The sequence below is a fragment of the Arvicanthis niloticus genome, chromosome 17, assembly GCF_011762505.2.
Source record: "Arvicanthis niloticus isolate mArvNil1 chromosome 17, mArvNil1.pat.X, whole genome shotgun sequence".
Taxonomy (NCBI): Eukaryota; Metazoa; Chordata; class Mammalia; order Rodentia; family Muridae; genus Arvicanthis; species Arvicanthis niloticus.
This window is the reverse complement of record NC_047674.1, coordinates 63,743,592-63,767,971: the sequence shown is the minus strand read 5'-3', so window position 1 is coordinate 63,767,971 and position 24,380 is coordinate 63,743,592. Positions and strand designations below refer to the sequence as shown.

The 24,380-nt window shown below is 34.3% G+C and overlaps 1 protein-coding gene across 1 annotated transcript in view; it reads right to left on the bottom strand.

Annotated features, from left to right (window-relative positions):
• The window catches only part of LOC117722676 (vomeronasal type-2 receptor 116-like), a 31,728-nt gene extending 9,013 nt beyond the window's left edge, over positions 1 to 22,715 (bottom strand). Inside the window, exons 1-5 of the mRNA XM_034521935.1 lie at positions 22,519 to 22,715; positions 12,647 to 12,938; positions 11,021 to 11,827; positions 9,729 to 9,956; positions 9,266 to 9,395 (exon numbers count right to left, since the gene is read on the bottom strand). Coding sequence (XP_034377826.1) covers positions 9,266 to 9,395; positions 9,729 to 9,956; positions 11,021 to 11,827; positions 12,647 to 12,938; positions 22,519 to 22,715 — 1,654 coding nt within the window. The remainder of the gene's footprint in view (positions 1 to 9,265; positions 9,396 to 9,728; positions 9,957 to 11,020; positions 11,828 to 12,646; positions 12,939 to 22,518) is intronic.
• Positions 22,716 to 24,380: the final 1,665 nt, after the last annotated feature.

The following is a 24,380-nucleotide window of genomic DNA, read 5'->3' as shown; positions in this document are numbered from 1 at the left end:
GGATCCCCCAGAAATATCCTTCATCATGCACTCTTCATTTTAAATTTTTAAAATTTGGATTCTGAAGAAAAATCTGTTGCAGATAGATTCTGGCATCCTGATACCAAAAAAAATTTTGCAACAGTCCTCTAGAAAGACCCATTAACTGGAACCTGGAATGGGCCAGATCCAGTGTTTATCTGGGGAAGAGGTTCTGTTTGCATATATTCCCAAACTGCAGATGCTGCATGTTGGCTGCCAGAGAGACCGATTAAACAAATAGACAACAATAACAAATCCAGGGAGGAGAAACCCCCTGAGAAGTGTATTTTTTCTTCACAGGAAACATGAAGATGCTTCACAGTTGCCTTCAAACTGGAACAGATCAAGAGTAAACGTGACCTGAGAAGTTATCAGTGCTGAAGGAGACATCACCACCTGAATCTCCAGGGTGGCTCTATTGGACTCTTGATTCTCTGACTTATGATTTAGTGGGGAACTAGATTGTTTTAGATTTAGTGGGAATTTAGATTGTTTAGACCGAGGAGAAAACCCACTACCACAGTTACTATAGTTGTTTTTTCGGTTTGAGATTGACTAGAGCAGGAACAGGGATTTCCTTACTTGTTTTCTTTAGATCAAAGCTATGATCAGTTTTGTATTTCTATAGATTTAGACTCTAAGATATTTATAAACAGAATAGAAGAAGCTTACACTTTTTACTCCTCTGATAGAAGGAGTTATGTGTTGCCCTTAAAAAAGAGTGTTGCTGTCATACTGACAGTTCAGGCATTGTTAAGTCTCTTGTCTCTTGGGTTGATGGGGTTCAACTGACTGATGGCTTTTATAAGACAACAGATATACGCTATTCAAATGAAACCCACACAGGTCTATTATTACAGGCTGGAAGTAGGGGATTGTAAAACCTCTGTCATCAAGACTAATGAGGTATATCCCCTAACTTACACACTAAGCCGGATAGTCAAAGATGGGTAAGAGAGCATATGGAGACCCTTGCTCCTAAAAGAAGGGAGGCCTCACCATCTTAAGACAGGAGCTCAACCAATGGCTGTTGAGTATCCAAGGACGGGAAAGGGAGGCTGGGGTCCTTTGCTCCAACCTAGGACAGGCACGGTTTCTCTAAGTTTTCCCAGCCTTCCCTTTCGAAAAAAATTTAAAAAGTGGGACCTGTTGGAGGGCCAACTTTTAGCAGAAAGCGGCTATCAGCTTTGCAGCCATCTTGATCCATATACCCTGAGATGAGACTTGGATTACAATAGCCTACAACATCTGAGCACACTCTGATAATCTTGGTTTAGATACCTTGGGTGCCTGAGATTAAAGGTGTGTGAGATTAAAGGTGTGTGACTTAAGAGTGTGACCTAGAGTTCAGATTTAGAGACAAGACCTAAGGGCATGATTAAAGGCGTGACCTGAAGTTGTGGCTTAGAAGTGAGACATATAAAAGGATAGAGGCAGACAGAGAAAGAACAGATTACTTGATATTAGGTAGGAGACACTTTTAGGAGACCCTTTAGATATACTCTTTGGGGAGACTCTTTAGAGAGTACAGCTAGACTTGGGACTTAGACTAGGAAGAGAGACTGAAGAATAAATGGGATTGAATCACACCCTGTCTGGTCTCTATTCTTCGAGTTTGTCCTCACTCTCTCTCTTGCTGAACCCCGACCCATGGACCTGAGTGGCAGCTTGGGGCAGGATACATTGGCCGCCAAACTCGGAGCAGCCCAGGCCTCAAAATTTTGCTTGGGCCACAACATTTTTTGGCACCCGAACGTGGGACTAATGTGGTCCTCAATGTAAACTGTTGAAACAAAAATATCCCATACCTCCAGTTCACTTTTTATTTGACAGCCTATGATGAATCAATAGGGTGTTGTGTTCTCACACAGGGTTATTATACAGAAATTCTCTCTACATCTGTAAACAATAATTCATGAACTTCTTACTGGAATGTTTCTCCAGAACATTGTCAAAGGCTTATTGTATTATTTATAATTTCCTCTTTTATACCTATCTAATTTGCCCATTAATTTCTGAACCTGTACAGTACTTCTTGCATCATTATTTTATTTCTTACTTTCATTATATTAGCATTTTGTCTTCTATTTCTCAGAAACACCCTCATAACTGGACCTCCCTAGTTTCATGACTTCTATCAGTACTCTAAATTGAAATTATTTCTAAAGATTCAGTGCTTATGTGTCTCTGTGTTTGTTTCTTTTTCTCTCTTCTATATCCTATCTATCTATCTATCTATCTATCTCTATGTATCTATCTATCATCTATCTTTCTATCATTTATGTATCTATCATCTATCATCTTTATATCTACATATATGAAAAAATATCTGTGGAATTTGTATTACATTATCTGTATAACCTCATACAAACAATACATTTTTCCTTTCTCTTAAATAAGAGGTTTTTTTAAAAAAAATTTTCCTAACCATATAATTTTTTGTTGCATATATTTATAAAATCATATTATCTATTTGTCAATTGATAGATATACAAAATGTTTTCTTTGGTGGACTATTGTAAGTAAAATTGTAATGAAAATGTATGACCAATTATATTTGCTCTAGAAGATGGATTCTGTGGATTAAAGTACTTTTTGTTGGATATCTATGCTTACTGTTGTTTGATAACATGACATAAACCTACAAGTATATGGAGAGAAGGAATATTAATTGAGAAAATGACAAGTCTGTGGAGTATATTTTCAAGTAATGTTTGATTAGGTAGGGGCAATTAAGTGTGAATAGTGCTATAACTTATCAGTTGCTATTACACTGTTTAAAAAAGAATACCAGCAAAGCAAGCATGTAAATAGAATTGTTCCATGACTTTTTAACAAGTTTCTGCCTCCAGTTTTCTGCTTCCAATTCTTGCTTAGATTCCATTAATGACAAAGTTTATCCTCAGGACAGTAACATAAATCAAACCCGTTCTTCCCTTGGCTGAAATTTTGATATTTTTTCATAGCAATACAACTTCCACGTAAATCATTATTCATTTATAAAATGATGAAGGGAGTTTTTTTATTCTTTTTGTGTGTTTTTCAATTTCTCTCTTCACAGTGTAGAAGCTTTAAGTGTACTGGGGTTTCTGCTACAAGGCATGATATTTAAGTTTTTGTTGTTGTTTATTGTGATAGTATTATTTGTCAGATATTTTGCCTGTATTTTTTGGTTGTTGTTGGTGGTGGTTGTTTTTGTGTATAAGAAAGTACCTTTTATAATTTTTTTTGTCTTGTTACCTTACTGGATGTATTTGTCAGCTACAGAAGGTTTATTGTTGGGTTTTTAGGGTCAGTTATGGACAGAATATTCTCATTCATAAGTAAAGGTAATTCAGCTTCCCCTTTTTAATCTTCATCCCCCATTATCTACTTCACTGCATAGAGTAGAATAATTGTCTTATTCCTTCGTAAGTGCAAATAATTTGAATCTCCATTCTTTAAATGTGATGTCAAATGTGACTTTGTATGTTGCCAAAATTTTCTTGAGATATGTCATCTATATACTTAATTTCTTCTAAAATTTTATTACAAAGAAATTCTAAATTTTTCAAAACTTTGCTTGTATGTAATTATATAAAAATATAGTTTCAGTTTTTCAAACTATTTATGTGGTATATTAAAAATAACAATTTATATATGTTGCAGCATCATATATCTAAAGAACAAAGTCAATATTATTATTCTGGTTAACACTTTCTTTTTTAAATCTGCTACTAAATTAATCTTGTAGAATTTCTTGAAAGTTATTGCTCCTATATTAAGAAGGTATATTAACCTATTATCGTTTGGTGGAAAGGATTAAGTGGGTATAAATAATTATGTACTGGATATTATATGACATGATAATTTTCAATATTTGACAATTTCTAACAGTACTAACAACCATTTCCATGTTCTTTATTCAGAAACAATACCATTTAAATATCTATTTTTCTTACAAAATATCTGTAGCATCAGTTACTTCATCTCACAGAACTATGTTGAAACAATTGAGATGTCACATAAGAAGCAAAAATCTTCAAAATGGAAAAGTTTTGGTTTCCCAAGGAAGCATATTTTGCTCCTCAGATGAGCTGCTGCAATGGGGTGTTAATCATTGATATCTCTGAAAAAGGGAGGATAATTTGAGAGCTGAGTCAGTTTCTCAGATATTGAAGTAATTAATGAGGCAGGACCTGAGCTTGTTCCTGTAATATCCTCAAGACCTCACCACAAGTAGTGAATGTAACATAGCAGCCAATCAAAAATTGATACATGTAACTTTCCTGGCATTCACTAGTAAAGTTTTTGACTGCCTAACGTTTGCTAAAATTACCTGTTTTGATTGTGTGCATTTATCTGTGGTTGCCATCTTTGTGAATGGGCAAATTTCTGCAGGCTGGATGTCTGCAGAATAAAGCACTTTCTGCTTTTACATAACATTTGAGTCTTGGACATTCTCTGTGATAATTCTTAGACTCAAGACAATTACTCAGATTTATGGCAGAGCTATAAATCTATTTCTACACAGTTTTTCTTTCCTCTACATCTGTGAATTACAGAAACCAGGAAATAATTTTTCCATTGGAAGAAATCCATATGATATATTGTAATACATGAAACATTGAAATTACTCTTCATGAGTTTGCTTTTTAAAATGTGCACTATATATATGTTTCTCACAGGGCCACAATATGGTGTTAGAACTCCTGGGAAGTAAGGTACAGTTAAAAGTCATCATGTGGATGCAGGAGGCCAAATCCACATCTTCAAAAATAGCTCCAGTGGTTATAATTACTAATTCCTTTATCCTTGCCTTAAGTTTTAAGAAAACCCACTGTCTATTAGTATCTTATCTATTTCAGGAACACTACTAGGCTCTGGGATGGTGACCCTATGAGAGACTAAGCCTTTTTATGTGAAGATAATACAGCTTTAAGAAAGTTTCACATATATACCTGTTTATAGATTCCAAATGGTAAATTCTATAAAATTATATGAGTATGAGCTGAATAAAAATAACATAATCATAGAAACAAACCAAATGTGGGTTATTCCAACGAGTTCTATTGTTGATTATTAATATTAACTAGCAACATGAAAACTTGGAGGAACCCACTCTCAGAGGCATAGGAGAGGTAAGGTGATGAGAAGAACTCTGGTAGAGGGGCAACATTTGAAATGCAAATAAATAAAATATTTAGTAAAAAAAAATATAGTCTGCAAAAATGTCTTGTTTGACCATATGTAGATATTTAAGTTTCAGTCAGTCACAGATATGTCTCTGTGTACAGATAAATATACATCATCACATATACATCACCTATATTCTTGATCTTGTCAATCTTTTCTGTGTTTGAAGTTAAGGTCTTCAGGATGTCTCTCTTTGTCATGTGTGATTTTTATCAACTTGAAAAGAACACATAGCTTTTTTTCTTTGTAGAAATATAGGCATAACCTCTCCCCCACTGTAACTAATTTCTTGTTTTCCATTGTGGTTTTAGAACACCCTTAAAATAAACAGGCTGCTTTAGTTCAGCAGTTTTTCACAATCCAATGTCTTTCAGAAGCCAAAGTTTCTGTTCATTAGAATTTAAAAATGTAAGGATAATAAAGCACTATGTAATCCACCTCTGGGGTACATTGTTGCCCCCTTTTGTTTGTTTAGTTTCTCTTTTAGAGTAAGATTAAATCTATCCATAATTGCATACCTTATAGAATTATGTGTTATACCTGTAAGCTGTTTTATATTACAATATGTAAAAAACCTTCTTCATCTTATTAGAGCTATATACTGAACCATTTTTTGTTTTAATTTCTGTGGGTATTCACATAATACCCACAACTTATAACAACTGTGTAATTATAGAATCAATCTTTCCTGAAGCAAGGGCAGTTGCCCAATGAAATTCTTAATATGTGTCTATAATATGATGCACATATTTCATTTTACAAAACTGTAAATGAAATACATCCTTTCGCCAAATTTTATTTTTTGGAGTACCTTTAGTGTACTTGGTGTAGGTACTGAAGATTGGTTATACAATGAGCAAGTAGGGCATTGCCTCACTTTTTTTGGATTGTTGCTAAGTGTTAGAGTATTCTTTCTTTAAACTTTTGCTGTTAAAATGTTGTTTTTAAAGATAATTCTGAAGCTTCTAGTACTTTTCCTGAAAGTAGCCAATCAATTTTATTATTAACTTGTGATAAAAGGCCTGTATCGAATCTTAACTCTGTTATATACAGTGGATGACTTCTATTCCTGATCACTTGTTGTATCTGAGTAAACAGTGAATTAAATTCAGAATTATCCCAAATAAATTCAGCAGTCTCTATGTGTAAAACAACCATTTCTGCACATTGAGAGTAAGTTAATATATTAAAAGCCTTTTGAATGTCAGATAAAACCAGAAGTATTGTACATAGTTCAGAGTCTTGAACAAATTTGTATGGACTTTCAGCCACCTTACGTACATCTTCTGATTAATATCCTACCTTTCCTGATTTATTATAGATTACTAAGATCAACAAGATAAATGATTTATATGTCTATACAGTGACAGCTCTCAGACTGTCTGAGACTTAAATGTCTATATTCAGCCAACAACTCTTTTTGGGTACAAAATTTAATGACATGATATTACATACCATCATTTAAGATGTCAAAAATGGAAATTTATGTTGAAGTTTGATTATGTGATCAAATTAAGCTTTAAAGTGAAGCATCTGTCTTTATTTATCTTCTTTAACTGACCTATGCACCCTGCATGTTCCATATGAATAACTTTACAGAGCTATGTGTTGCTTGTAAGGTTTGTATATTGCAGAATTGTAGGGGAGAAAGAGCACCCTGACAAAATTCATACTCTGGGATGCTGATATTCTGGAACATGCCATTCCAGCTCCTTGCTTGATTCTAACTAAACTACATGGAAGCTGTTTCTTCTAAAAACTTGCTTCTAGGACATTTCCAGAACAGTTAGCTCACCTAACCAGCCATTCAGACTGTTATAGACAGGATTTCAGCTGAGTCTTGAACTTTCTCAGCACATAGAGACTAGACATAAAATGATGCCACCTAGCTTTTCTTTAATAAAGCCATTTTCTCCATATCCCTTTGGGTCACCAAAAGGGAATTCTTGGCTCCAATACCACTAGAAACAAGCAAAAGAAGATCATTATCTCGGTTCCTTAGGTTGGAATGGCTTTAAAAAATTATAGATATATTGTCATTGAAGGGATTAATTGTGTATGTGGTAGACTTAGACAGGGAGGAAACTAAAAAGCTCAGACTCAAGGAATTTCTACCTCTTTTTTCCTTCTCTTTGCTTCTTTCTAGATGAAGTAAACAGTTGGAAAAAATGAAGGTTACAGTAATTTTATAGAAACTAAAAAGGTAGACAAATATAGATGAGATATTAAATTTACCCTTAAGCAAATTATTGTTTAGCCATAATCTATCTATATTGACTGAATCTTTATAATTGTTGCAAAATTTAAGTTATAATTTCTTTTATTTACTTGAGCATATCAAAGGGGGTTTTATTTATTGTAATTTATGATTTTAGGATATATGGTAAACAACGCCCCACAGTAAGAAATTAAGTATGAGTCTGAAAAGATGGCTCAATATGTAAAACCACCTGCAATAGAAACTTATAATTTCTTACACTGGCACAGAATACATAGGTTCTTATAGGTTTAAGGCACTCATTCATATACTATTTTGTGTTTGATAAAAATTTTAAAATAAAACTGTCAGTCTTATATAAGATAGTGCCTATATAAATCATTCAAGAATACAAAGATTTAGACACAGATCTTTTATTGGCTTTTCATGTGGTTTAAGATTATTAAGTAATGCAAGTTAATAGATTTTAAGATTCACTAATGGTCATATTATAATTTAGTTAATTACTGCAAATGTACTCAATATTATTCAATTAGCTAATAAATAACAATAGCCAATTTTTGATAATTCAGCATATATATATATATATATATATATATATATATATATATATATATATATTCCACAGAATATGGCTTTAATAGTATTCCATTACTAAGAGCAATTAACTATGAGACATTTGTGCTCCTGATAGTATCCCCATTCCACTTCATGGAAGATATTGAGTATCATTACCTACAGGTGGAGTTGATTCAACTGTTACAATGTAGCTACTCAGCAAGAATTGCTCTAATTTTTATGCAGACAAAGATATTGTCCAACAAAAAATAACTAACAGATGTGGGATCATCAACTCCAAAGCTCTGCCAATACATGCTAAGCTAGTTCTTTATTAATCCTGTTTCTCTTAAGGTCTGTCAGATGCTTCTAGATGGGAAAGCTGAAGACAGATGGTTCAACTTTATAAGAAATCAGTCAGCTCTCTCTACAAATTGTACAAGTTTGAAATCTATTTTTTGCTTCCTAAATATTTAGGAAATATTTAATTCCTTCTCAGGTGTCTGGTGGGGTTGAAGACTAGCTATAGCCTCATAATTAAACTTCAGTTGTTTAGCATTAAAGAAGATATTCCAGATTTGAAAGGATGGGTTTCAGATGAAAATAAAAGTTAAAATAACATAATTCAGACACAAAATTGTAAACACTATAAGTTAGAGTTAATGGTAGAGTACTTTACACAAATTGACAATTATGAGGAACTGGATGGTAAGTGGATATCTTATCTTATATTTTTCATAATTTTTATAGATGTGCTCAATTCATTCTGAGAGAAAAATATTTTTAACTGGAATAACATGTAAAATATTGTGTGTTGTCCTGATGCTGTTTGAAATCTGATTTCAGTTCTGCTTCCTCAAGAGTTGTGTCCCCTAGACAAACAGTAGACCACATACTCAGGTGAACTCATAAAACTTCCACTTATTTACTAGTCAATAAAGGCAAGAGTTTGTGATGTGTCAGTAAAGGAGAAAAGTGGTATGGGATGTTTTTGAGAGTTGGGGCAGGTAGACAGAAAAGAAATGGAAGGAAAGCAGATGAAGGAGGAGGAGGAGGAAGTGAAGATGGAGCAGAACCATGTGGCCAGTAGATACTGAAAGCAGCAAAGGGTCTCATAGCAGGGGAATGAATTATAATAGTTCTAGATCTGCTCAATCTAGGCATGTAGCTTATAAATTTAGTAACTGTATTGTGTGCTTACATATGGACATATTGGAGTTGGAAATTAATACAATAATACTGTATATGGTCTCACTACAATATACAGATTAAAGACAGAAATCAGAACCACACATTTACCTGTTCCATTGGAGATTTCATTTTCTGGGCAGAGGGTGCAATCAAAACAACATAGAGCCTTGCCATCCTGAAGAGATTTTCTGAATCCAGGTCCACAACTTTCACTGCATACAGACATGGGAGTCTGACAAAATAAGAGGTATGGAGATTTATAAGAATTCATCTGGTAACTGAATTTCATTAGGTTATTAGATTTTTGATGAAACCTACACTTAGTTATTGATGAGATTATAGATTAAAAACAGTAACAAGATATACATATAGTAGACATATAAATATACATGCAAACACATATAATGTTTAGCATTGTGAATACACATTGAAGTATATGTTAAATCTTGGTAATGATAAATGTACAAAAAATTTGAATATGGGAAATGATTTGTAAATGTAGCAGTAAAGGCATCTTTTAACTCTGGAGAAGCATGAGGCTAAGCAAAATTGAGAGTCCACTTACCTGTCCCAGTCCTGTACTCCACTCTATACTTTCCTCAGACAGTGACAACTGTTGACTAGTTGGCAAATATGGAGAAAACATTCCTACTTTTACTTTATATCCAAGACCTTGTGGAAAATTCCAGAAGTTCAGAATGTCATATTCTACATACAAATTTTCTGAAGGATTCAGTGTTACTAGGTCTCCACTTGGATTCATGAATTGAATGTTCTTTAGTATCTGATTTAACTAAGAGAGATGCATGATTTATGATAGGCATGGTCATTGTTAACACAAAAATTGAAATTATGCCATTTTGTTAATTTCATTAATTTCTACTTCAAAATAAAGCATCATTACATGTATAAAATAAAAACAATACTAACAATGAAATAATATAATCAAACTAGTAATATGTGAATAAACTATTCAGATAAATCTAAAGTTGTTAATCAATTTATTAGGTTTAGCACTGATCAGAAAAAAATTGTGATGTTTAGTTTTAATTATGATTCTGACAATTTCTACAATCACCTAGGCACAAGGACTCAGTTGAAAACCTGTAAAGCATAATTTGGGCTCTGAGCACATCTATGAGAGAGTTTCTAGCTTGGTTTAATTAAGGCATGAAATCCACCTTGATTTTAATCAGGTTCATTTCCTGAGCAGTACTAGGACCAAATGTATTGGAGTGAGCCATCTGAGCAGTGGCGTATTCATTGCTCCCTGCTCTTGGTGGATGTTAATGTGGTGAACTGATTCAAATCTCTGTCACTTTGAGTTCTTCCTTGTGAGGCTTTTTAAACTGGTATTATGAGTAAAATAATCTCGTTCTCACTGAAGTTGATTTTGTGCACACATGTTATTATACCAAGTGTAAATAAAATAAAAGCAGAGTATATATTAGACATAGTTTTCTATGCTCTTTTAGGATTACTTTATTTGATGACACAATACACTATTTAGGGTCTTGCATTTTTAGTTCACACCTTGTTCATATTTAAGAGCTTCCTGCAAAGAGATTAGAGATTTCAGTTGAGGGCATTTGAATAGTAGAATACTGTTGTCCACTTTCAGTCAAACTTTTTCCCTATGTTTTTAATATTTGCTTCTCTGATGTTGGTATTTTAATTATAATTTTCACCAAATTTTTCTTTTAAAAAAATAAAAGAAATAAAATAAAAGCAATAAAAAAGTGTACAAAGCTTCTCTTTTTTAAAAAATTCCAAGATACACGTGGACAGCATGTTTGATGGCATTTTAAAAAGTTACCCTAGTGACACAGGTAGAGAATCCATAGAAAAAGCCATTACCTTCCAGGGAGGATATTTTATTCTTTGTCGATTTTTCATTCCTTGTATGTCTACTTGGTGTATAAGCATCTTGTGAAGGGTGTGAGCCACAGCGTAAACAGCATTATATACATGATAACTGCTATCACTCATTGCTGTGTTAAAGTGATGCCAAGGTAAAAGTTCTAAGGAACCTCTAGAAGAACATTGTTTTAAAGATTTACAGGTAGCATTAGATATCGCACAATCAAAGTAAATCTCCCACAATCTTGCAAGAAAAATGTCATCTGGGTATTTGGAGGGGCTCACTGTCTTTACAAACTCTTTAAAAGTAGAAATCTCTCCATGGTGTTTTGAAAATATAAGAGTTCCATGAAATGTGTCGAGAATAAAATGTCTCATAGAACTGATGACTTCCCATTTTGAAGTAGTGACCCAGATTCTCCATGGAAATATATGTTCCCATCTTCTAAAGAGCACACCTAAAGAAGAGTCAGTGTTACCATAAATGATAACAACTTTTACTGAGTTCCTCGCAATTGGGCTATTATAGACATTAGATTCTATAAGACTGAACCAAGTGCCATCAGGAATCATTTCCATAAAGGCTACACAAACTTCATTTGTTTCCATTTCTGGTATCAACTCTGAGACAAAGTGAACACCTTTCTCATCATCTGAGATGACCAACCCAACCCAATTCCACCTGAAATGGGTAATTAATGAGACCATGCCTAAGGCCAGAAAAGAGTCCCTGGAGGCCATCTGATACAGAGATGGAAACTTCCCAGGGTCCTTCATTTTTGGTTCAAAAGTTCCAAAGGTGAGCTGAAAAAATATAGAACAGGGATTTACATGAAAGAGGAATTTCCAGAAATTATAGAATCAATGAATATAACACAGTAACCTTAATTCATAGAAAGTCAAATTTGTATTTAGAGTAAGCTCTAACATTGAAGACAAGTTTAGAAAATTCTTTGAAATATTCACATGTATCATAAATATTTGTGAAGTTATCATGCAATTATTATATTTGTCAAACCAAAAAGTGTAGATTACCAACAATCTCAGAGCATGTAGCTAATGAATTTTAAATTATTGTTATGTTGATTGGTTGTTTGTATGAATGTGCATACATGTGTGTGAAAGAAAGAAGTGTGTATTTGGTGTTCTTTGCTTTCATCCACTTATTTATTCTTTAGGCAGAATGTTTCTTGAACCTTGGGATTCACACTCACTTTTGGTATTTTATGCTATCATGGGGACATAAGTGGTGCTGGCATCTAAATTGCTGTCTTTTTTTTTTTTTTTTTTTTTTTTTTTGGTTTTTTTGAGACAAAGTTTCTCTGTGTAGCCCTGGCTGTCCTGGAACTCACTCTGTAGACCAGGCTAGCCTCGAACTCAGAAATCCACCTGCCTCTGCCTCCCAAGTGCTGGGATTAAAGGAATGCACCACCACTTCCTGGCCTAAATTGCTGTCATCTTGATTTCAGAGAATGCATTCTTGACTCCTGGACCATAATCAAGCCCAAAATATTATATTTTGAATCATACACAAGCAAAGTCTTCTTCATTTATATTTTTTTCTTGGTATTCAAATATCATAAATGGAGGATGCTTTAATTATTCCCATCTTTATAATCTCACCTGTGGATGTTTATATAGTCCCAGCAATGTCCCAATTATGGAGGAAATTTCCCATGTTGTTCCTGTGATTACAGCCAAAGATTTTTCCTCACTTTTACAGTTGTAGTTTGGCAAATGTTTGAACTTCCCTGTGAGCCAAATTAGGAAAATTTTCATTGTCTCCATTTCATGTGTCCCAACTGTGTAAATACTGTATCCCAGTGACATGTTAGGTAAAATGAGGGCATTTTTATTGATCTCCTCGATGGCTAATTTCAAAGCTATTACAAATTGGTAGTTGTTGGGACTGATCCTGTGTAGAGCACATAAAACCATAGAACAATTTTTCATCATCATTGATTTCAAAATGAATATAACTCTCATTCACTGTGCAAAAGCTTCCTCTCACAGCTTCCATATTAGAACTGTACCTTGTTATTTAATACAGTTACAATGGAAGTTTTTTTGTGGACATTAGTAGGTCTGTTTGTGGTCATGTTTAACTGCTCACACATAGTTTAAGGTCTTTTTCAAAATCTGATCACTTCCTCCATCTATTTACTTTATGTGAATGAAAGAAGAAGACTATCTTCTAATAATGAAGCAGGCAATCAATGAAAATTGTCTCATGCTTTTAACTTTGAATGTCTTAAAAGGCATTCAGAATAAAAGTGAAAAATATTTTTTTGTGGTTTTGGGAAGAGTGACTATTATCCCATGGATTGGCAGAGTGAATTGATAATTTCTAAAGGGCCATAATGAAAGGGCAGAGGGAAACTGAGCTATTTTTATCAAACTTCAACTTTGCATGGCATATCTAGGGTTGAAGTCAAGTAAAACTAGAGTAAAACTTGTATTTTCTTGTCTCCCCATACTATCTATGTTGTGGCTATCAGTCATGAGGCACCTGGTTCTGAAATTTTTTATGTTCCCTTGCCAATATTATCATAACTAGCTCTTTGCTGACATTAGATATTTCCCCCATGTAGATATTATATAGAATGCTGTATTTCTTCATAAATTTTCTCGCCATACTTCACAAATTTTGTTTAGCTTTTATCAACTCATATTTAAAATTTTGTACTATGTATTTAATTACATTATAATTATAATCATAATTTTATATACTTATAGACGTGTATGTTATCTCAACATATGTTTATATGTTTTTAGGGATTCAAATTGAACTAAAACTTTCATATATAGCTATAAATGTGCATATCTATGTATTTTTTGTTTGTATGTGTGTCATGTGTGTACATATTTGTGGAGTGTAAATATGTATGTGGTGTATATTGTATGTATTATTATGCATGTATGCATTTTGTTTATATACATATGCCTAAGATTGTGTATGTGTGTATTTTATACCAAGATGTATGAAAACACATTGTTCAGAGGACTATTCAAGGTATATTCTTTTATCAGTTCCATGGAAACAAGCATCCCCCCATGAACTTGAAGCTTGGATATCTATGTCAGAATTACTTGGCCACTTGTCTTTGCCAACATACATTGGAATTACAGGCCAAATTAGCCATATCCTGTTTTAATGTGACTGTTATAGGTTATATCTAAGGTCTTCATCCTGCTTGTATCAGAATGCTGTTCCCTATAGAGTTATCTGCTCAACCTCAGGACAAGGTACTTTTTTATATTCTTGGTTAGTAAGTTTTATTTATACATCTTTCATTTATTTTGTTATTTTAATAGATTTTTTTAAATGTACATTTCAAACATTATCCTCTTTCCCCTTTCCAGAATTCCCCCTTGGAAGCCATCTATCCCATCTTCTCTCCACTTGATTCTATGAGGGTGCTGCCACATGCATCCACCCATTCCCACCTCCCCACCCTGGCATTCCCCTATGCATTGATCCTTCATAGGACCAAGGAACTCTCCTCCCATTGAAGCCCAACAAGACCACCCTCTGCTACATATGTGGCATGTGTTCTTTCATGTGTACTTTTTGGTTGGTAGTTTAGACCTTGACAAGTCTGGAGAGTCTGGTTTATTGATATTTTAGCTTTTCCTATAGGATGCAAATCCCTTCAGTTCCTTTAATCCTTTCTCTAACTCCTCTATTTGGGACCTCATGCTCAGTCCAATGGTTGACTTCAAGCATACACCTCTGTATTTGTCAGGCTCTGGCAGATTCTCTTAGGAGGCAGCTATATCAGGAACCTTTCAGCAAGTATGCCTTGTCATCCCCAATAGTTTCTGGGTTGGTGTCTGTATATGGGATGGATCCCCAGGTCGGGCAGTCCTTGAACAGCTTTTCCTTCAGTCTCTTTTCTACTTTTTGTCTCCAAATTTCTTCCCATGAATATTTTCTTCTCCCTTCTAAGAAGGACTAAATCATCTACTTGTTGGTCTTTCTTCTTCTTGATCTTCATGTTGTCTGTAAATTGTATCTTGGATATTCCGAGCTTCTGGGCTACTATCAAGTTATCAGTGAGTGCATACCATGTGTGTGTGTGTGTGTGTGTGTGTGTGTGTGTGTGTGTGTGTGTGGTGTGTGTGTGGTGTGGTGTGTATGTGTGTTTTGTGACTGGGTTACCTCACTCAGAAAGATACATTCTAGTTCCATCCATTTGCCTAAGAATTTTTATGAAGTCATTGTTTATAATAGATGAGTAGTACTCCATTGTGTAAATGTACCACATTTTCTGTATTCATTCCTCTGTTGGACATCTGAAATTTTTTGAGCTTCTGTGTATTATGAAAAAGGCTGCTCAGAACATCATGGAACATATGTCCCTGTTATATGTATGAACATCTTTGGGAATATGCCCAGGAGTGGTATAGTTGGATCTTCAGGTAGTATTATTCCCAATTTTCTGATGAACTGCCAAACTGATTTCCAGAGTGGTAGTACCAGCTTGCAATACCACCAACAATGAAGGAGTATTCCCCTCTCTCCACATCATCACTAGCATCTGCTGTCACTTGAAGTTTTAATCTTTGCCATTGTCTGGGTTGGTGTCTGTATATGGGATGGATCACCAGGTTGGTCAGTCCTTGAACAGCCTTTCCTTCAGTCTCTTTTCCACATGGTGTGACTGGTGTGAGGTAGAATAACAGAGTTGGATTGATTTGCATTTCCCTGATGACTAAGGATGTTGAACATTTCTTTAGGTGCTTCTTGTCCATCAGATATTTCTAGGTTGAAAATGCTTTATTTAGCACTATACCCCATTTTAAATAGGGTTATTCAACTCTGAAGTCTAACTACTTGAGCTCTTTGTATATTTTGTATATTAGCCCTCTATCAGATGTAGGATTGGTAACAATCATTTTTACAATCTGATGGTTGCAATTTTGTCCTATTAACAGTGTCTTTGCCTTACAGAAGGTTTGCAATTTTATGAGGTCCCATTTGTTGATTCTTGATTTTAGAACAGAAACCATCAATGTTCTGTTCAAGAAATTTTCTCCTTCACACATATATTCAAGGCTCTACTCACTTACTCCTTAATTAATTTCAGTTTATCTGGTTTTATGTGGAGGTCCTTGATCCACTTGGACTTGAACTTTTTACAAGGAGATAAGAATGGATTGTTTTGTATACTTCTACATTCTGACCACAGTTAAACCAGAACTGTTTGTTTAAAAGGGTATTTTACCCTCCCCCCACCCCCCCCCCCCGGAAAAAACAGTGCTTTAGTACTTTTGCTTTAGTTCTTTTGTCAAAGATCAAGTGACCATAGGTGTGTGTATTCATTTTTTGGGTCTTCAATTTTATTCTATTTATCTTCCTGCCTGTCTCTGTACCTCACAGAGTTTTGTCACTACTGCTCTCTAATATATCTTAAAGGAAGTGATGGTGATTTCCCTAGAAATTATTTTATTGTTGAGAATAGTTTTCACTATCCTAGGTTTTTTGTTATTCCAAATATATTTACAATTTGCTCTTTCTAACTCTGTGAAAAATTGAGTTAGTATTTTGATGGCAATTGCATTAAATCTGCAGATTGCTTTTAGCAAGATAGCTATTACTAGATAGGGAGAGAATAGGAAGCCTTGTCTAGTCCCTGATATTAGTGGGGTTGCTTCAAGTCTCCCTCCATTAATTTTGTGTTGGCTACTGGTTTCCTGTATATTGTTTTTACTGTGTTTATGTATGACTCCTGAATTCCTTACCTTTCCAAGACTTTTACTATGAAGGAATGTTGATATTTGTCTAATACTTTTTCAGCATCCAATGAGATGGTCATGTAGTGGAGTTTTTTTTTTTTTTTTTTGATTTGTTTATATTGGATTATATTGATGGACTTCCATATACTGAAATAACCCTGCATACCTGGGTTGAAGCCTACTTGATCACGATGGATGATTGTTTTCATTTGTTATTTGACTCAATTTGTAAGAATTTTATTATTTTTGCATTAATATACATAAAGAAAATCATTCTGAATTTTTCATTTTTTCAGTCTTTGTGTTGTTTAGGTATAAATGTAATTGCGGCCTCATAGAATGAATTGGGTAATATACCTTTTTTTTCTATTATGTCCAACAGTTTGAAGAGTATTTGCATTAGGTATACCTTGCAGGCTTGATAGAATTGTCGATAGTCTTTATTGTTTGCTTGTTTGTTTGTTTGTGGAGATTTTAAGGACTGCTTCTATTTCTTTAGGGAATTTGCAACTGCTTTGATGGTTTATCTGATGATGATTTAACTTTGGTACCTGGTATCTGTCTAGAAAATTGGCCATTTCACCCAGATTTTCCAATTTTGTTGAGTATAGCCATTTGTAGTAGGATCTAATGGTTTTTATCAATCTTTTTTAACAGTGATCTAAGAATAAAGGTTCTGTCCTCTTTGTGAGTTCTGGATTACAAATTCTTTGTACTGAAGACAAGGAAATAACCCAGAAAATTTCTACTTATTATTCTTGTTTCTCTTCTTTTCTGTTTACAGTCTATTTAATTGAATAGCACTGGATATAAAATGATTAGATGTTTTTCATTTTTATAATTATAAATTTTATCTGTACTACAAATTCCAGGTATGCCTTTTTCCACATGTTTCATTTATGTCTTCCATATATTCTGATTATTACAGATAAACTAACATCTTACTTGATGAAGCTATGCCAAGACTGGGTATTGCTATATAATTCTGTAGACTATAGGTAACTAGGGTATTTTTAAAAATTTATTTTGATTTTGAATGTATTCATTTAACTTTTGTCATTTTGATTTTATATCAACTCTCATATATTTTGTATTATATATTTATAATTATTAACATTATTTATTTTTATGTTCACGTGTCATGTAATACTTTCCAACATATAATTTATGTAAACCTATATGTTTTCATTTATAGGCTAGAAGATGATATCTTTGTGACCTAGTGTTCTTTACTTTCTGTAAATTGTTTCCTTGATAGTGCATGACTTACTGACTGGAATTTCTCTGGAAACAAGAAAGCCTCAGTGATCCTCCTGTTTCTGTGCTGAAGGTGCAAGTGCATATTTAGCCACACCAATATTTCACATGTGAGCTGGAATTCTGAATACACATCTTCATGCTTGCTGGACAAGTGTTTTTACTTATGAATCCAGATCCCCATATGCCTTTTAGTGTTGCTTCACTTATATTTTGCCAAGCACAGGAGACTATAATTTTGTTTGATAAAAAAAATTATCTCTAGCACAGTTTCATGTTAGTTTTACTTTTATCTCTCTTGGATGAGGTATGTAACTTTCTTTTCCCATATGCTATTTAATGTTTCTGGGTTTGGTTCCTGCTCATGGGATAAATCCCAAGTTGTGTTGGGCTCATCACTGGCCAGATATTCAGTTGGTCCCTGCTCCATTTTTTGTCCTTGTATATTTTTGAGTCAAAAGTTTTTTTTGTAGAAAATTTGAATGCTTAGGTTTTGTTCCCACCTTTCCGTTTGAAACCCTGTCTAACTACTGGAGATGGTCTATTCAGATTCTCTATCTCCACTGTTTGGATTTTCTGCTAAGGTAACCAATAATGGGTCCTGGGAGCCTCCCCTTTTCCATGTCTCCCAATCAGCTGGGAGATGCATATTTCCATTCATGTTCCTGACACTCTGGGCTACTTTCTCCTGTCTGATTCATCTTGATGGTTTCCCCCTTCCCTCCCCTCTTGCACCCTAATCAATTTCATTGCCACCTATGTCTATTTTTCTTCTTCTAAGTGGAATTGAAGCATCCTCACATGGATCCTTATTGTTTTATTTAACTTCTTAGGATCTCTCAATTTTAGAAAAATTTTCCATATGCCAACATAAATGAGGCTATTTCTGAATTTCATTTTCAGTAATCTGTGAATCTGGTTTTATGCTGAGGTCTTTGTTCCACTTGAACTTGAGTTTTATGCAGGGTGATAAATATAAATCAATTTGCATTTTCCACATGCAGACTACCAGTCAGAACAGCATCATTTGTTCATTGTTGTTTTGTCCACTGTATAGTTTTGGCTTCTTTGTCAATGATCATATGTCTGTAGATGTGTTGTTTTATTTCTGTGATTGATTCCATTCAGTTCATTGACCTGTCTTTTTCTGTACCAATACCATATGGTTCTTATCACTTTTTTCTGGAGTGATAAGAACAGCTTGAGGTCGTGTGTTTTGATTCCTCCAGAAGATTTTTTTTTGTCAAGGTTTGTTTTGGATATCCTCTTTCTTTCCTTCTTTCTTTCTTTCTTTCTTTCTTTCTTTCTTTCTTTGTTTTTTCATGTGAAGTTGAGAATTTCTTTTTCTTTATCTGTGAAGAACTGTGTTGGAATTTTTCTGGAAATTGCATTGAATCTGTGTATTGCTTATTGTGAGGTGTCCACTTTCTCTGTGTTAATACTAATGATATTTAAGCATGGGAAATTGTTTCATATTCGGTGGTCTGTTTAAAATTATTTCTGCAAGGACTTGAAGTTCTTTTCATCCAAACAAACTAGTGTTCATTAATTACAAAAATTACTTTTATAAATAATGCTATGTGTACACTAAAAAGCATGCAGATATTATATTAACATATAAATTAGCTCAAACTCAAATATAGTTGTTCTGGATTCTATAAGAAAAATAGGAGGACCAAAATCTTCAGGGAAGGCATTGTTCTACATGAGGGGAGAATCCTTAGGACAGAAGATTTTAAAATGTGAATGACAAAGATAATATGTTCCTAGAATTGTACCTTTCATTTAAATAAAATAACCACTGGAGAAAAAGTAAATCTGAATCACGTGAAGGTGACACACTCTGCATGTGAGCTCTCAAATTGAGTGTGAGAGCAAATACTGGCCAATCATATACATTAGTACTTAAATATTTGCATCCACAATGAAATAACAAATGTTTCCTATGGTGGCATTCTCATGTAAAAATTGGAGAGGACATAGGAAAATTCCAGAAGGCCTGCCATCCTGGTAAGCTCAGCAATAAACAACAAAAGTGCTTTGTATCAAAGTAGATGTGAACAGCATTTGAAATTCTCCCATTACTTCACACACACATACACACATCCACACACACCTCAATGTCCACATCCAACCATACTCACATATATATACAGTCAACACACACACATGTATACACTCATTCTTAAATAGAATCAAATGCACTGTGAAAAACACACACAGTGAAATATTTGCACACATACACATACACATACATATCCATTCACACTTGCATTCAAACACAATAATATTATACACTTACATATTTGCAAGCATACATATATTAGCTGTCTTGTGCAACCCAGCATTTCTACAGTACATGAAACATGGATACAGTATAACATTATAGGCCAGCTAGCCTGATCTATAGATCAGAGAATAAAACACCAGGTCTCAAAGAAGATGGAGTTCAGAGGAAAAAATGGAATTGTACTCATGACATATGTAGAGACATAGACACAGAGACAAAGAGAACATACACACGCAGACACACTGAAAGACTGACAGATATATAAAGCAGTTTATATACCAATATTTTAGGTAAAATAAATATAATCATTTGAAAGAAGCTTATGAGTAAATAATATAATTATATCAGAGCTCACTCTTTGTGAAACTGTAGCTAGAAGTATCAGCATAGAAAAGAGGTAGAGACCACGTTGGAATTAATATGTTCTCAATGAGTATGAATTTGTGACTGGAATGGAAACTGACCCAACTCCAAGGCATCATGAAGCCATAAATCTTAGAGGATAATGTACAAACATACCTGTACTAAACCAGAAATCTCATTATCTACATGTAGTCTTTCTATTCAAACACAGCATAGTTGAAAATATGTAAAACAAACACTAATCATATAATCACTTTACAATCCTTCAAAACCAGTAAGTAGCATGTCATTTCAAACTAAATGATGAAGGGAAAGAATGAATAGGAAGCCTTGCAAGAATACATATTTTTAATATATTATGTACATATGTAATCTAATGAAACATTGTAGGCATAATCAGCAATAATACAAATCTTAACTTAAAATCAGGAAAACAATTATGGAGAAAATATTAAGGCAGAATCCTCTGCATGGTTAACAATGCTGTCAATAATGACATGCCTTTGCATTAGAGAAAGTACAACTGATATACCTTGCAATTGCAGATTTTGCCAAAGGACTTATTGTTCAAGATAATAAATTTTATGCAGTCTGATATCATGCCACCCTATTGTCTATGCAATACATTTCTTTGTATTCTATGAAAGTATAAAATTATGATTGTTTCATGAACAAAATAAGACAAAATGCCTATAATTTTATACCCGGGATTATTACCTATCAGCTTCTGAGTAATCAGGTTTGCTGCATGTCCACAACAATGGAAAGCTACATTACTACCAAATTGAACACACACAAAAATTGACTGTTGTATTCAGAAATCTAGGGAATGCAGGAAAAAACTCCCAAAACCAATGTGAAAGTTTGATACAGCTGGATATTTCTAAGCACTGGTGAGAAGCAGCAGCCATTAGAGTCAAATAAAAAAAGGCAATACAATTACACCAGCATTCATATGTGATTAGCAGAGTAATAGAATATGAAAAAGAGACAAACAAAAGAAAGTGGAAAAGAATATAAAAATACTAGCAAACAGGTGGTGGAGAAAAATAACATCACTTCTAAGCAAGAATTGTTGCCTATTTTCCATGACACCTGTCTTTAACATTCCACACAACAGACACGGGCAGACATCTGCCACCTCACCTTCTGACAGATGCAATAACTGCTCTCAGTGGCAATAACTCTGCTCACAGAAAGATAAGCCACCTGTTCATAATATCTGCCAGTCTGTATCGATCTTTTATTAATTATTTCAATTACTACAGTGGTGGTATTTTATAGGTAAAAAGTGTGTACTATATGTTAATCAATCACAACTAGAGAGAATGGAAATGTTGCAGCAGTCCACTTTAAGTCAGTGGATTTCCTAATAGTACCAAAAGGGAGTGGCAGGGGCACACCTGGCAGAAAATCATGATATCTAAAGAGTCTATAATAATAAAATACAGTAGGTAGTCTCTCAATGAATGTAACACACAAAGTAGTACCCAGTCAATGCAGATATTAGTAAATACATAAAGGACGCATTTTATGGATCTCTTTTTAAAGGCATCTTTGTGTTGACACCTTTATTACTGACCTGAAAAAATAACTGAAATTATATTTCTAAGTAACATTATTTTTGTCTTGCATCACATTGTTCAGAGGGACAGATATGCTAAAAATGGCTTGATAGTATATTTGTGCTCAGTCTTCACCCATAAACATAGAAATATCTAACAAAATGATTAAAAGTTTGGAAATAGACCACTTTCTAGAAGAAAATGCTTGTGAAGGAATGATAAAATAGATTAAGGGTGCAACTTGAAAATTTGGACATGAATGAAAGACTGAAGACACTTACCGTAAATGAATGTCTGGGTTCTCTGTCCCTTCAGTGTGTTTTGTTTGATAGGTATACAGGGGCAAGAACACGTTGATCACCATGTCTCCATCCTGGTATACATTGTCTGTCAATGATATAAAACACCTTGGCGTAACTAAATTATACTGGAGCATAGAAAGCTTCAGCATCAAGAAGAAAGAAATCCAAGTGGGCATGGTGAGTGTTTCAGCATTAATAGAACCAACAATGACCCTGGATGAAGGCTGCAGTAAGTGAACATGTATGCCTGTCTGTGGATTTGTAAGTGTTGCAGAGTGAAGGGCTATATGCTACATATTCATTCCATGTTATCTTGCTCTCATCTCTGGAGAAATCTTCAACATTTTCTACCCTCAGGCTTTACATCTGAGCCTTTCTGTCTAAGAGACAAACACATGGTGGAAAAAATATATCTGAAGATCAACCTCTCAAGTTGCTGGAGTCATTATGTCAGTCCAAGAATAGCAAAGCTACCAGGGTCCACCCTGTTGGGGAAGAGTGTCCAATATACCATTGCCTAAACAACATTTGACATGATAAAATTCAAAAGTCTCTGAGGATTCAAAATAAACTCTACAGATCAAGGACACATACAGGAAGGACATTTCTACATATAAAAGCTTTACTAAGTCTACAATAGGGTAGGTCAGCTCATATATATAGTGTCTCTGGAAATCACTCGACCTTCACTTAGTACCCATTAATATGTGCACTTATTTCCATTGTTTAATGACCAAAAACAGTAGTAAGTTCTTATTACAAATTTTCTGGTTATGAACAAGTGCTTTTCAATTAAATCAGCAGCTAAAACCACAATAAAAGAAATATGCCTGGGACTATGTTCCTCATCAAAGTTTTGGTTAGTGAGTTCATATGCCTTATTCATGGAAAATATTACAGAGTTTTGCTAGATATTGTGCTTGTTATGTTTATGTCTACTTGACACAAAGTAATGTCTTCAGAGAGAAAAATGTCAGTTGTTCAAATGTATCCATGATTGAGTTATAAGGAGCATAGTAAAGTATTATTTTAATTAATGATTAATATGCAAGTGCTCAGCTTATTATGGAAAGTTTTATTTCAGAGCCTCTCTTTGCCTGAATTCTATAAGAAAGCAGATTGTGCAGCCTTTAGGAGAAAGACAGTAAAATGCACACTGAATCTGTGACTGGCTCAGAATCTTACCCTGTTTGAGTTTCTGTCCTGATTCCAAAGATGATGAATGATGATACAAAAGTAAGAGCCAAGGAAATTATTCCCCATGATGATGATACAAAAGTAAGAGCCAATGAAATTATTTTTGGACTTGGTGTTTCTTTTTCTTTTTTTAAAAAATAGAGAATATTTTATTGGATATTTACTTTAATTACATTTCAAATATCCTCTTTCATGGTTTCCATCCTGAAAAATGTGTATTCTGTCCTTCCTTGCCATACTTCTATGAGGGTGTTCCCCCATCCAACAACCCACTCCTGGCTCCCCACCCTGGCATTCCCCTACACTGGAACATCGAGATCTTACAGGACCAAGGGCTATCTTCCCATTGATGCCCAACAAGGCCATCACCTGCCTCATATGCGGCTGGAGCCATGGGTTCCTCCAGGTGTACTCTTTGGTTGGTGGTTTACTCCCTGGAAGCTCTGGGGTGGGGTCCGGTTAGTTGATATTGTTGTTATTCCTGTAACATTGCAATCCCCTTAAGCTCCTTCAGTTTTTTTCTCTAACTTCTCCATTGGGGACTCAGTGCTCAGTTCAAAGGTTGGCTGGGAGCATGCACCTCTGTATTTGTCATGCTTTCTCAGATCATGTCAGGAGACAGCTATATCAGACTCCTGTCAGCA